The 15,073-nt window shown below is 40.2% G+C and overlaps 1 protein-coding gene across 2 annotated transcripts in view; it reads left to right on the top strand.

Moving 5' to 3' along the window:
- The first annotated feature begins 1,012 nt into the window (after nucleotides 1-1,012).
- Nucleotides 1,013-15,073, top strand: part of RPP30 (ribonuclease P/MRP subunit p30) — a 28,572-nt gene continuing 14,511 nt past the window's right edge. The window contains exons 1-6 of one of the 2 annotated variants that reach the window (XM_038578175.1): nucleotides 1,021-1,474; nucleotides 2,808-2,863; nucleotides 3,648-3,704; nucleotides 4,104-4,178; nucleotides 7,135-7,206; nucleotides 13,678-13,767. In XM_038578175.1, coding sequence (XP_038434103.1) covers nucleotides 1,393-1,474; nucleotides 2,808-2,863; nucleotides 3,648-3,704; nucleotides 4,104-4,178; nucleotides 7,135-7,206; nucleotides 13,678-13,767 — 432 coding nt within the window. In that variant the 5' untranslated portion in view covers nucleotides 1,021-1,392. Of the gene's footprint in view, nucleotides 1,475-2,807; nucleotides 2,864-3,647; nucleotides 3,705-4,103; nucleotides 4,179-7,134; nucleotides 7,207-13,677; nucleotides 13,768-15,073 lie in introns of both variants that reach the window. The other variant, XM_038578176.1, reaches the window with a different exon arrangement.

Genomic DNA, 15,073 nt, shown 5'->3' on the forward strand with positions numbered 1-15,073 from the left:
CTCTCTAATCTAATGCTGACATCAAAGAATCAGTTATCTTACTCGCCTTCACCACACATTGGTCACATTTCTGACCAATCTAGCTTTTGTGGTCATAGGTGAAGATGCCTGTATGATCCTGCAAAATTAACACTAGATTTTCTGATGAAAAGAAGAATTTGCTTTGCATGACCTTGTTCTCTTTGCAGAAGTAAAAAATTCCTCTGTTCTTACTTAGGAAATATCAAGTATTAGAAAAAGCAAAAATATTTCTTCTTTGTTAAGTTTAACCAAAAGGAGAAGTGCATGCTACCCCATGGAACAGAGCCCTCTTAAAATTCCATTCCGAAATCAGGAAAGAAATCATGTAAAGAAGGTGTAATCAAGGTGTGGTCGATATACCAGAGACCATCTATGTACAGAAATTGAAACTGTTTAGAAACGTTTACATCACTTTGGAATTGTCTGGGTATCTAAGCCCCCAATCAATGTACTTTTCTTCTTCACTGAGTAGAGAGGGCAATTCGGTTGTTGTCAAATCAGTTTTAAGAGGCCCCGAGATGCTTACCCCGTAATGTACAAGGGACCACGTACGAGCCTGCGAAGAACTGGAGGCGGGACAGGGTACGGTAGGATGGGCTGGAGGGGAGACAGGCCCTTCGTCGCAGCTTGAGAAGCACCGATGCACACTGTAGGTCCACAATCTTACGTTGTCGGATCATTTATCAATCTTCAAGAGTTCATTTAAATAAGGCGCAAAAATATGGAAACGCCAAATGTGTGGGATTGTCAGATGGCAAAACTGACACCTTTCCATTTTGCCCGTCCCCTGCCGAACCTGTCCTGCTCAGGCAGCGCCGGAGCTCTCGGCTCTTCCCAGGGTCCTGCCATCTCGAGGCTGAAGATCCCGACCGAAGCCAGAGCCGCGAGCTGCGGACCCGCCCCTCCCTCCCTCCCTCCCTCCCTCCGAGGTCTCCCGCCTGCTCAGTTCTCTCACTTCCTGATAAGCCCAGTTTAAACAACAGGATGGACGTTAGGAGGCGGGGATTAGAAGAGTTTCTTACGTCTGTTTCAAAAGTGCTTCTAGCTCTTGGCAGAAGTGGCCGGTTCGCGAAGGAATCACTTTCCACAATATTGTCTAGGAGGAAAGATGGGAGACGTGAACGCCTGCCTCCGAGAGTTCCCAACATTCTCATTCAGAAGGCAACGAAGGGTTGAAGTGAGGCTGTGGATCTCAACACGCCAGCTTTTGCAGATACCCGAAGGCCAAGCGAGGACTCCGAACCCTAACGTGACTACTTGGTCAAGCGAAGGAAGGCGCGGACCGAGCGAGTAAACTACACTTCCCAGCATGCCAGAGGGGTGGGCCCCGCGGCTGCGCAGACGGATACGCGACGGTCCTGGGATTTCAGCATGGCTGTGTTCGCGGATTTGGACCTGCGAGCGGGTTCCGACCTAAAGGCGCTGCGCGGCCTGGTGGAGAACGCAGCTCACCGTGAGTCTCCCCGGCTGTGCGGGCCGCGGTGCCTGCCCAGCCTCGCTGCCCCCCAGACCATCAGGCCACGTTCAGGAGGGACGCGAAGGCCTGTCTTCGTTCGGGTCCCCTGGGATCTTGGATATGTCCCCGCGAGCTGATGCTGCCGCGGTGCTGCTTAGATCCCGGGCGCGGGAAACTCGAAAGCACTTGGGAGCTGTTACCTAGTTCAGTTCTATTATCGTCTTCTCCCCCTGAAAACTGAAAAAACTGAGGCTCCGACAGGATGGGAGATTTGCATAGAGCCCCACGGCTAGAGGATGCCAGAAGCCAGGGCTTCCAAGTGTGTAAATCTCCTACACCAGTGCTTTTAGTATCACCTCTGTCTGCCTCCCAGTAGTATCAGAGCAGTTTGGGGAATTGGGCGCAGACGGGGAATGCTGTGGAAATTCAAAGAAGGGGCGGAGGGACATGAGGGTGACCTTGTGGGCATAATCTAAGAACGGGAGGTGGGGCGGGGGGAGAGACGTACTAGGCGGGTGGCAGGGGAACAGCAAGGCCGCCATGCTGCAGTGCTACTCATTTGAATCCAAGGGAAGCAAAAGCCCGGAGAGAGAAGACCCTGTTTTAATTATTGGAGCTAATCATAACTGTTGTCTTCTGCAAAGTGTGGGGATAGAGAAGTTTAAAAATCAGGAGGTTTCTGTGGAGCATGGCAAGCAATGGATGCTCAACAACTATTTGAAGGAGGAAGGAAAGAAGGAAATCAGACAAACCGAGGAGAGGGAAAAACCACTCTTCTGGCATTAATATGCATTATCTTTTAATATCAGTACCTTGTCCTTCCCATTGGTGTTTAAATAATTTAGAGATAGGAATCATGATTCAGACATGTTTTTGGTAGTCCTTGTGTCCAGACTAATGCTGTATAGAGTCTGATAAAGCAAGGCCCTGACCTCAGAGTTCCCAATCTACTGATGGTGGGCAGCTGGGAAGGGGAAGTGAGCAGTGGTGTGAGGGAGTAATTACTCCATTTCTCCCTAGAAAAAGTACCTCTGAAGGAAGTAGAAAGGGTAAAAAGCAAAAGAAATGATCAAGTGAAAAAAGGTATCATGCTAACAGTACATCACAGAGGTCAGAGAGCCCTGCCTCTGTGCCAGGTGCAGCTCTAAATCATCCATGCTTATTACCTTATTTATTTCTCATGACAGTTGTGTGAGGTAAGTCTGACACCAGTCCAAACCCACAGCCCCTGCCCCTACAGACCCCTGCTCTCGACCTGAGCTGAGTTGAGCCTATGTGTACAAGAGAGAGGTTGTTATATTTAACAAGAATGTTCCATTTTTCTTTTCAGTGGGCTATTCGGTTGTTGCCATCAATCATGTTGTTGAATTTAAGGAAAAGAAACAGGTAAAAAAAACAATTTCTGACGTTAATAATAACCAAAATTTACAATTGTTTTTATTCGTATTGGTAATATGGAAGCTGCAGATGAGTATATTTCTTAAATACACTTTCTTGTGTACTGTATTATTTTACATGTTAACAGTTGAGCCAATGCAGAGTTTTTTGTGAAGTATTAGGGTGTGGTAGAAGGATTCTTAAAGTTGAATTGATGTTAATTAAATAACTTTCAATAATTTTTAAAAGTATATTGTTACTGAGTTATAGTATTTAGTCCTTTTTATTTTACTGACATGGGCTCATTACTAATTGATTTCCCTCTTAAACATGCTTGTAAATGTGTATTTATCTTCAGGCCAACAACTATACCTTATAGATTATTTCAGTCAAAAAGCTATTTTTCACCCCACATATCCATTGATGTCCTTAGCTGTTTCTCTGCTCTCCAGCTTCTTTTTATTTTTTATTTTTTTAAGATTTTATTTATTCATGACAGACACACACACACACAGAGGCAGAGACACAGGTAGAGGGAGAAGCAGGCTTCATGCAGGGAGCCTGACGTGGGACTCGATCCTGGGTCTCCAGGATCACACCCTGGGCTGAAAGCAGCACTAAACCACTGGGCCACTGGGGCTGTCCAGCTTTCTTCCTTTAAAAAAAAAAAAAAAAGTATTTACTGTTTCTGTATATCAGAAGTTAACTTTCCAAAAACCCCTTGTAAGTTTTCCATTATGCTTCATTCCATTCGCATGTACAATCTAGGGTGACTGTTCATTGTTTACTGTAGGAAATTGAAAAACCGGTAGCTGTTTCTGAACTCTTTACAACTCTGCCAATGGTACAGGTATGTATCTTGTTGTTTAAGGACCATAATAGCTATTCAGAAATGTCCAATTTTATGTAGGATTCTCTTCCCTGCACTCTTCCTCCTCTACCAGTTTTACTTTTCCACAAGACTCAGGTCTTCCATGAAGCTTCCTTTTGCTATCAATTCAGTACTTCTTTGGCGATCTTCTTTCCTGAAGTTCCCATAACCTTTGAGTAATCCTGTTATGTAGTTTGACACATGTATATTTTTATTTTGCCAATTATATTATAAATTCCTTGAGAATGAAGAGTAGTTTTTATTGATTGTCACTACCCTTTACTGCCGGTGCCTTTCAGTGAGCACTTTTCCACTGATAAAGAAGAAAATCGATTGTTTGTATTTTGAGTTTTTTTGATGGAATGCTTTTGATTATAGGGAAAATCAAGACCAATTAAAGTTTTAACTAGACTGACAATTATTGTTTCGGATCCATCTCACTGCAATGTTTTGGTAAGTTAATTTTTCTTTTTGACCTTGTAAGTTGTACTGGTTAATGTTGAACAGGGTTGTAACAGTGTTTTCACCTTATCCCCTTCTTATATTCCCTGCCCCCAGGCATGACACCTGCCTACTCTCCCTCTCTTCGGAATTCATATAGCTTAACAGTCTGTTCTACTATTGACACATTAATATGGATACTACAATTGAAGAGTCCTTTGACAACTATTACTCATTGAACTCACATGAAACCAGGCGTAACGTGGGTCCTGGGGATATTGCTGTGAATAATAGAGATAGAATTGTTGAACTTACAAAGTTCGTTTAATGATAAAACGAGCATTAAACAGATAATTAAAAATGTGAGGAATATTTAAATAGTTGGGGGTAATAAGTAAAGGATGCTCTGGGAGTGTGTAACAAGGGGGCCCACCTGAGGAAGTTGATGTTCCAACCTGGGCCAGAAGAATCAGTAAGTGTTGTATAAGTGCTGAGCAGAAGAGAGAGTGTTCCCACAGACAGAGTGGATTATGCACAGGTCCTGGATCCAAGGAAAACCTGGTGTTTTCTGGGAAACGAAACAACACCGATGGGGCTGAGCCTATTGAGCTGGCTAATCTGGAACAAGGTTGGGGAGGTAGGTCTGGGTGAGCAATTGGAGACCCTTGAAGGTTTTAACTGAAGGAGTGAAATTATGGTGTTTGCATTATAGGAAATGGATCAGAGGGGTTGCGGGGATTTGAGAGGCTTGGTGGGAGGTGGAGGATTGACAGGATTTAATGGGTGATTGGATATAGTCTGATAAATCCCTGGCATGGCTTGATCAGCCTGCTATGTAGATGGTGGTACCATTTCCTGAGACCGGACATAGAAAAAGGAGCAGGCTTGAGGGCATCGTGTTTGGAACGTTATGGGTTATTATGAGAATTCCAGTGGAGTTTGTCAAATGGACAGGTGAGAAAAGGGGTATGGCCCTCAGAAGACTGGTCTAATGAGATACTGATTTGGAAGCGGTCAGTCGCTCTGTAGAGAGTAAATGAAGTCATGGCAATGGATAAGAATCCCTGGTCCATGTGCAGCGTGTAAAGAGAAGTTCTAGGGCAGAGTTCTAAGGAACTTCAGCATTTAATGGTGGAGTAGAAGAGGAGGAGCTAGGATTGGAGGCTGAGGCAGGACTGTGAGAATGGGAAGACAATGAGGAAAGTGAGAAGAGAAGCAAGAAAGAGCAGCATCAGCAGGCCCGAGCAGGCTAGTGGGAGAAGGGCTCAGACATGTCTTGGTTATTGACAAGGGAAGTTATTGATTGCCTCAGCACAAACCATCCCCATGGAAATGGTAGGGATGTGCGGAAATGCAGGCAAGTGTGTGATGCTGACTTAGCTCGAGAAGTTGGCCCCATAGGAAACATAAGACACAGGGAGGTTGGTGGACAAGAACCTGCTGTCTGGGTTTTGTTAGGTGGGAGAGAGGAGCATGCCTGCCAATGGGAGGACCTAGTGAAGGAGGCAGAAAGTGAGATCCCTGAGAAGGTGAGCAGTTTTATCTTAAGCTGGAGTGGACTTCTCTGCCATAGAAAAGGAATCATCAAGGAAAGGCTGGCCTCCTTCACGACAATTAGCATTACTGGAAAAAAAAAAAAAAATTGTGGAAAGCCAAATGCTGGTATTTTATACAGCTGCAAGGCAGGTTCTCTAGGCCCAGGCAGACCTAAAGGGAGCTGACTTTTAATGGATCATAGACAAAAAAAAATGTTCAGTTTCTTTTGTTATCATGAGCATCTTGGTGGCTTTTCGTCCCCTTTCCAGTTGGGAGTGAGCAAGCAGAGGGCACATACTTCTCAGTCCTGACTTTTCTAAGACCTGGAGCCTGCCCTGTGTCAGCGTGTCTGCCCAGCAGCCCTTCCTGCCTGCTTCACATTCCCTTCACTCCTTCCCTTTCCTCCTCTGATTTTTAGAATGCCTTTTCTTTTTACAAAATAAGAGGTAAAAATTTTAAGGGTACAAAGAGGCAAAGAAGAAATATCATACATTATCCCATCATTCAGAGAACATGTTTGAACATAAAATTGGCCCTTCAACATTGCTAAGGTTGAGGGTACTGCCCCCTGCCCCATGTAGTTAAAACTCCCATTTATAACTTTTGACTCCCCAAAAACTTCACTACTAATACCTTCCTGTTGACCAGAAGCCTTACTAATAGCAGAAACAGTTTATTAGCACATATTTTAGTGTTACATGTACTACATACTGTATTCTTACAATAAAGTAAGCTTGAGGAAAGAAAGTATTATTAAGAAAATCATAAAAAGAAAATATACTTATGGTACTGTACTGTATTTTTTTTAAAATCCACATAAGGTGGACCTGTGCAGTGCAAACCCACATTCAAGACTCAGCTGCATAGTTTTCCAGCCTTTCCCTATACATCACATATAATGTAAGTTTGAGATTTTCATTTTTAAGCAATAACTTAAACCTCTCCTTCCGTCAGAGGACTATCAGGTATTTTCTTGCACATCTAGCATTTTAATTTATATCTAACAGTATTCTCATCATGAGTCTGATCTTATGCTTAGTATGTGTACTTCTTGTCTCACACACACACAAAAATTGGTGAGTTCCATTGAGAACCCTTAAATGAGCTCATATGCCAATGCCCCGCGCACAGTAGATACTCAGTAAATGTCTGGCAACCTTCTCCACTTGCTTGTAAGAGCAAGAACTGTCCACTTTGATTTTTATATTTCAAGCACAGTTTGGTACATAGTTAAAGTATAACAATGTGGGAAGGTGGGTGATGGGTGGAATCTAAAATCTCATGTGCTTAGGCAGTCTTTTCTGTCAAAAGACAAAGCAGAAGTGGCATTTAAGAGATGTTACATGATTCAAATATAAGCCAGCTAGACCACTAGTCAGAATTCCATGTGTGCACTCTTTGTTGTACAATAACATTCTTTATGTACTACCAGAGAGCAACGTCTTCAAGGGTCCGGCTGTACGACATTGTTGCAGTTTTTCCAAAGACAGAAAAACTTTTTCATGTAAGTAACAGCAAAAGAAATAGTATGTATTATTTTACGTAAGAAGTCTGATGTTACGCTTTTGCAGGTGACCTGTTTCACTCCATCTGGAAACTTTTAAAACATTTATACTTGGAATTCTGAAATTTCATGAGGGGGTGCTTAGGTGGCATGTGTTGTTTTGTTTTATTTTGTTTTAGTCATCTTGTGGGATATTTGATGGACTCAGATTGAAAGAGACCCTCAGGTTTTCTCATTCTTTATCTTTGCTTCATTCATTCGAAACGTCTCTTAGGTAAATGTTGGTCTATCTCCTTCAAAGCTGTGAAATCGCTTTAGTTGCTGCCCTTTGTACTATTCACTGCTGCTTATGAGGGAAGAAAGGTGCAAAGTTCTGCGGCATAAAATATCTCATCTCTGTTCTGGCTTTCTCCTTTGCATGCTCTTAAGTGTGGTCCATGTGCCAGCATGATCATATCAGCCTTTCCGTCTTCCAGAAATTCTTCTAAATCAGCCATCTGCTGATACTGTTCCCCTTTGTGTTCCTTGAACCTTTATGAATTTAATTTCTTTTGTGACTTACCAGGAAGGAAAGTTGTTGAACATGTAAGATCATTTTGACAAGTTGAGAAAGAACACACTGGATATTTTATTTTATTTTTTTCACTTTGCACGTTTTAAATGATTACAGAAAAAGAAAAACCATCAACCGTAATAACAGTTTTTAGGAATATGTTTTATTGTGTAAACAGACATAGCTACTTTTAGAAAGTTTTGAATGTTGTCTTTATCTAGATTCAAGAAAATAGCCATCTACTAAAACTATATCCACCAAATGGATACTGCAGAACAGAAATATACTGATCTTTGATGTTTTAATTTTATAGGCTCGTTCATTTTTAAGCAAAATCTGTTGTAAAATTATAGGAAGATTTTCCTTGAGTTTATCCAGTAGATGGAGCTGTTGACTAGGGAGGCTGATGTGTGATTAAATTTAGTTTTTAAGGCAACTATCAATGCTTAATTGTTTATATTAATTCAAGGAAATAGGACAAATGATCTGTGAATGCTTTTTTTTTTTTTTAATTTGGTGACTCCCTTCATAAAATGCTCATTTATATAGTAATTCTCAAGAATTTTGTTTCAGAAAAAGGTGAGTAGGATCAAGTGGTTCTCAGTTATCAGAAGCCCCTGTGGAACTTTTAAAAATCAGGCACGTTCACATCTCCACCACTAGAGATTCTGATCCATTAGGTTTGGAGTTAGAGTAACTGTTTTGGGGTTTTTTGTTTGTTTGTTTGTTTGTTTTAAAGTTTCATAGGAGATTGCCATTCTGTATTGAAACTCTAAGGAAGAAGGTGAGCATATCTACATTAGCAACTTTGTTTTCTTACTGAGTAGTAGCCACTCAGTTATAATGTAGAGTGAAAATTGGCAGTGTCCCTAATTTTTGTTGCCCATTTATTTTTTGAATTGACTCTGAAGTGCACACCTGTTTACTTGTGTAATCAGAGAAACAAAATACTTAAAATATAATATGGTGGGGAGGCATATGTTTATATATCCTTCCAAAGACTTCTACATATTTCTTATCTTTAGTATAACAATCCTGAGAATAAACAGGGCAAATATATTTTATTATCCTCCTTTTTTTAGAAGAGAAAGTTGAGACTTAGGCTAAATAATTTGCTGTAACTCTCAGGCAGTATATTATATAGTAGAACTAGGACTTTTGGGTTTTAGAATACATTAAAATTTCACTTAGTGACATTATTTTATTACATTTGGCCCTTGAACAACATGGACTTGAGCTGCACGGGTTCTCTATTATGCAGATTTTTTTCAATAAACACAGTACGGTACTATAAATATATTTTCCTTGTGATTTTTTTTTTTAATGACTTTTGTTGTCTGGCTAACTTTGTTGTAAGAATATGGTATATAATGCATACAACATACAAACATGTTCATCAACTGTTTATGTTACCGGGAAAGCTTCTGGTCAACAGAAATTAAGTTTTTGGGGAATCAAGTTGTATGTAGATTTTTGACTAAGGGGGGGTGGCACCCCTCAGCCCCATGTTGTTCACGGGTCAGCTGTACTTGTTTTTCTCAGATTATTCAAAAGTGTGAATTCAAAAGCATGAACACATGCTTTATATGGTTGGTAGAACTGTAAGAAACACTCTGGAAAATGGAATAAAGCTATAAATAACACACAAGGTATTTGCTTGGAATTGACTGTGCATATATACTCAGAAAGTTACATGGAAACAATTTTTAAAATTGAAACATCTTCCTCTTATCTGTCCACATTTTCCCCTTTCATTAAGACACAAAGTTAGCACTCTCCCTGTTTTCTATTGAAAATCAATTTTAAAAGACATTTTTCTTTTAATCATAAAGGTTTTAAAAGTATATCATGGTTTGGAATTGGGTCAAATGCAAGCCGTTACTTAGCAGGTTGTATTCTATAAGTGATTTTATTTGTTTGGTTTTTAAGTAGATTATCTAGAATTTAAACGAGCATCCCTGTAGATGTGATATGCTAAAACTAAGGTCTCTAAAATGAGTCATAAAAGCATACGCACACACACACACATGTTAACAATTAGTGTTTAAAATCAAACCACCTTAAATAGCATTGTTTCCATTGGAAATAACATATGATTTTCCATTCAGAGTATCTGGAAGATGTCTCATGGATAAACCCTCCCTCTCCACAGTTACCCTAGGGGATAGAGCAGAGATGAAAGATTGTAAGGGGAGTCCATTAGCCAGGGCTTCTTGGGATGAGAGATGGCAGTGGAATTTGGCAGACAGCATTACGTAGAAGCTTCAGGAACTTCTGAGTTAGTTACTCCCATTTAGGATTTAAAGCAACTCAACAGGGTGAGGAGAATTCAAGTTATTTAGTCCAGTGGTCTTCAAAGTCCTTTGACTTTATACTCTATCAATTTAAAAAAAAATACTGAGCTTGTATCCCCAATACATTGTTTATTTTATAAATTATGAGTATGTTCTATACCCGTGTGATTTATGAAATGTACACACACAAAATAAATTTTAAGAGAACGAATTAAAAAAATAAATGGAAATAGAAGATCTGTTTTCTTCGTCCTTCCAAAATCCATGCCTTAACCCTCTAAAAGCACTGCTGTAGAATATGCTCGCAATGCCTAGGGTTCTTAAGGAGAGAGTGTACCTTTCAGAGCAGTGCTTCTCAAGCTGTGGTCTGGCTCCACCAGCTTCAGAAGTGACAGGGCTGTTTGTTAAAATGTAGGTTATTAGGCCCTACTTACTATTGAATTTATTCCTGGGAGTAAGGCCTGATCATTTCCATTTTAAATAAATTTTTCAGGGGAATTTATATACACACACACTTCAGATTGAGAGGTCCTATTTATGGATATCTCTCTTTTCTCTGGGTAAGCCTAGCCCTCCCTTGCATATTATTTGTCATAAAGTACCAATATGTATTAGCTTGACACCCAGGGAGGGACTCTGGGGGAGACTGAACTCCCACCCTCCTGTTCCCCTAGTTCTGTAGAATCTAAAGTAAATGTATTTGTAGGTATGTGAAGTTTGGGGAATATGCTTTCCTTAAATCCTCATAAGAGTCCTTGGCCCAAAAAGGTGAAGATCAATTGCTATGAATTCATATGCAACTTGCCAAAAGGTTCTTAACTGCAAATATTATTTGAACATAATTTAATCTGTTTTAGTGATTTAGGAAGTATGTCATTATAATGTAAAATTAGCTCTTATTTTATAGTTCTCTAAATATGTCAATTAAACATTTGGGTTTTTTTTTAAGATTTTATTTATTTATTCATGAGAGACACACACACACAGGGGCAGAGACACAGGCAGAGAGAGAAGTAGGCTCCATGCAGGGAGCCCGATGTGGGACTCGATCCAGGGACCCCAGGATCACGCCCTGGGCTGAAGGCAGCCGCTCAACCACTGAGCCACCCAGGTGTCCCAAACATTTGGATTAATAGAAAGTTAAATAACAAAAGAATTCAGTTAGAGACATTTTAAGTTTGAAGTATTAGAGGGAGCCAAGTGGAGCTATCCTTTGTAATTGAATGTTTATTGTAACGTGTACTTACACCAACACAAAGGAAATTTTTTAATTAGCTGCTATAAGCTACATAAGCTGTATATATATTTTTTAATAGCTATATAAGAGGGGGGAAATGAGCAATACATAAATTAGAAAGTAACCTAATTTAGCTTTATTCTGGGGAAGAATGCTTAATGGACTTTTTAAAAAATCTTTTTTTTTTTTTAAATGAAAAACAGTGATTATAAGTTCAAACAGTACAAAGGGATGTGTGTTGAAAAGTACACTTTCTTCCCACCTGACACTCTCCCTTTTCTCCTGAGGCAACCACTACTAATAGTTTCTGTGTATTTTCTCAAGAGTAATTATTTACATAATCCTTCCTTCCTTCATTCCCCTCTTCCTCCCTCTATCCTTCCTCCCTAACACCATGCTTTTCTTTTCACCTAACAGTGTACTTTTTACCTAACAGTGTATAAGACTCCATGATATCAATTAGAGATGTACCTCATGCCCTTGAAGGAGTCTGCATGTTCTGTTGTATAAAGGGACTATAATTTTTTAAAGTAAAATAGAGGGATATTTGGTTGTGTCTAGTCTTGTGATTGGTATTGGAATGACTGTTGTTGCACTAATATTCTTGAAAATTTGTAGGGCATATGGCTATAGAATATATTTCTAGAGGCTCTCTATAGGATACATTCCTACAGGTGAAATTGCTGATGTGTGCATTTAAATTTTTGATGCCTACTTCTAAAATGCTTTTCAAGACACCACTGATTTAAAGACCCTGCAAGTGCCTGTTTACTCATTTTCTTGTTAGCGGTGGCTTACTGAACTTTTGGATCTTTGTTGTTCTGATGCCTTAAAAATGATGACCAGAAGCTGAACTTGTTTTATCTTCTATTCAGAGCTCTTTGTTCATTCTTACCAATTTTCAGTGAGTCTTTTATGAGGTGGACAGCTGTATAGCACTTGAGATGGCCAGATTTTTTTATGAGCCAAGTGTTTCTGCCTGCCAAAACAGCATTACTTCCCAGGCTTACTAAGTTACTGTGACTGTCTAAAGCCAGACAGCCTCTGATCATTGCTTGCTTCCTAAAGCCCTGGAGTAGGGATAGCAATGACCAAAGTGGGAATTCTGAAGAAAAGAGGCAAGATGTGACATTCCCATTACTGCTAAAAGTCCAAGCTCATCCTATGGGGGATATTATTACCTGCTCTTTACCTCTCTTCACTCACTCTGCCATTCCTTTGTCTATAGCCTTCATGTTGGTTTGCCAGCATAGCCAACCTTGCATTTTTAATTTGTTCATCAGGCCTGTATACACCAGTATTGTCAGTAAGGCTTATTTTTTTTTAAAGATTTATTTATTTATTCATAGAAAGAGAGAGAGGCAGAGACACAGGCAGAGGGAGAAACAGGCTCCATGCGGGGAGCCTGACGTGGGACTTGATCCCGGGTCTCCAGGATCACACCCTGGGCTGCAGGCGGCACTAAACCGCTGCGCCACCAGGGCTGTCCAGGCTTATTTTTAATACAATACAAAACAGCCAATTCTTTCTGTCACTATAAATAAAGTAATAGCCAAATCAGAGCCAGATATGCATCTTCTAGCAGTGGTTTGGCCTCTACTATTATGCTCGTAATCTTTTCCCAGCTTTGTTTCCCTGATTTTCCATTTACCCTGTTTTCTTATCTATTCATTTTCTTTTGTATCTTTGTGTTCTTTGTAAGCCATTTCAAACCTCTTTTGGAAGTCAATCCAAAGAAAGTATTGATCAATAAAAAGAACAAAAATTAGAACAAAGGAAAGGGAAATTAAAAGCTGAAAAAATACATTCAGTACCATTTGATTTGTAAGCTCTGCTTTGACCATTTATGTAGACTCTATCTCTTAGAGTTGGAACAAAATGCCATCAGTAGGGCCATGTTAGTATTCCTCCAGCCATTCATTAGTCTGATAGGAGCCCCAGGCCTGGGACAATGTGTGGCACAAAAATAATCTGTGGAATAAATGGACCATGCATATATTCCTTTGGCTTATGTTTTTTCTTGAATTTCAGAACAGCTAGTTGCCTCTTTTCTGGAACAATCTGAAGTAACCTTCCAGAAACTGAGCCTCTCTTAGCAACCCATCCTTATGGAGGACCATGAGTTACAGGATCTCTAGGCTCTGTTGAGATGATCCATGGACATACCACTGTGCTCCAGCTAGATTACAATTAAACCATTCAAACCAAATGTGAAGGAATGGCTCATGACTGACAAATACACTTCAACACAGAACCATTATGATGCCCATGGAGCAAACCATGTCTATTTATATTTCTCTAAATCGGGTTTGACTATATCTTCCATTCTAAACATGTGCCATTTTTTCTTTTGGCTTTACCTGTTTGGGTTTTTTTCTTCTTGACAGGTTGCTTGTACACATTTAGATGTGGATTTAGTCTGCATAACTGTAACAGAGAAACTACCGTTTTACTTCAAAAGACCCCCTATTAATGTGGTAAGTGTTATACTTCCCTTTCTCTCTGTGAATCTACACAAACCCACATTAACAAGTTGGAAAAGGGGCAAAAGGACCTAGCGTTCTTGAGAAGGAAAAACCGAAGGTTAAGTGATAAATAGGCAGTTTAGAAAAGAGGGTTTTATTTTTGAAAGCTGCCTAAAGGTAGAATGGAAACTTAAAAGCTATCCAGTAAATTAAGATGTTTCTAAAAGGCCTTACAAACCAAAGTTGATGAAGGATATTTCTTAAGAGGATAGCCGGTAATGGCAGATACTTAGTGCCTGAGCACTGAATATTAAGGGGATAGAGCAGTCCAGAAAGAAGAGATAGGGGAAAAAGTATGTTGAGGGATCCCCAGACAGCGAGCACGGAGGGTGGACAACAGGAAGGAGGGGGGCCATGGGCAAGGTCCAAGCAACATGAAAATCTGCGCTGAAACCGGCTGGTTCCCACAGAAGCCCAGGGTTACTTTTACAACAACCTAAGAGAGTAGCCATGTGTTCAGGGAAGTTTTTGTTCCTTCTGCAATAGAATTCCTTCTCATTACCTTTCTACATAGTTTCTTTTGCTTTTCCCTACCCTTTATCTTCCATCTGTCACACCTTCCTGCCAGTCTTCTTCCATCATAAAGGTGGTGGTACTTCAGATCAGTGGCTGCCAGGTCAGTAGGACTGTCAACTGTTCGCAGGGGCAGCCGATCCTCTGGAAGGGTGAGGATGCTGTTTTAGAATAGCGGCTTCCAAACCTGCCCTCCCATTCTCAAAAACTCCTCTTGAAGGAGACAGAGGGTTTTGCAGACAGTCCAGGTTACATATCAAATCCTATCAGAATTGGAAAATTAAAAATTTATGCCCTTTCTCAAGATCGATAACTTCCCTCTTCTGTCTCTATAGGATCACAACTTCCTAGAGCTTTGTTTCGCTGTCGCTGCTGCGAAAGAATTGGCCCAGTGCCAAGAATGGGGGGAGACAGAACATTGATCTATGTGGGGTGCAAAAATTGAATCCGTGTGGAAAAATTTAAGTTGGCTTATGTTCCACCCCTAAAAATATGCTACTAAAGAACTTGAAAAGCACTCAAAAATTTTTAAAGTCATATATGTAAAGGGAAAACTCTAAACTAGCTCTTTTCTGATACAGAGAGTGCTACCTAACATAAAACAGTATTTATTAAGCTCAAGTCATTGTTTTCTATGTTCTTGCTGGTACTTAGAAATAAATAAATAAACCCTTAAAAAAAAAACCCCGACTCATCACATTTTCAAGTTGGAAATCTATGTTGTTAAGCAGCTCACCTAAGAAAT

The sequence above is a fragment of the Canis lupus genome, chromosome 28, assembly GCF_011100685.1.
Source record: "Canis lupus familiaris isolate Mischka breed German Shepherd chromosome 28, alternate assembly UU_Cfam_GSD_1.0, whole genome shotgun sequence".
NCBI lineage: Eukaryota > Metazoa > Chordata > Mammalia > Carnivora > Canidae > Canis > Canis lupus.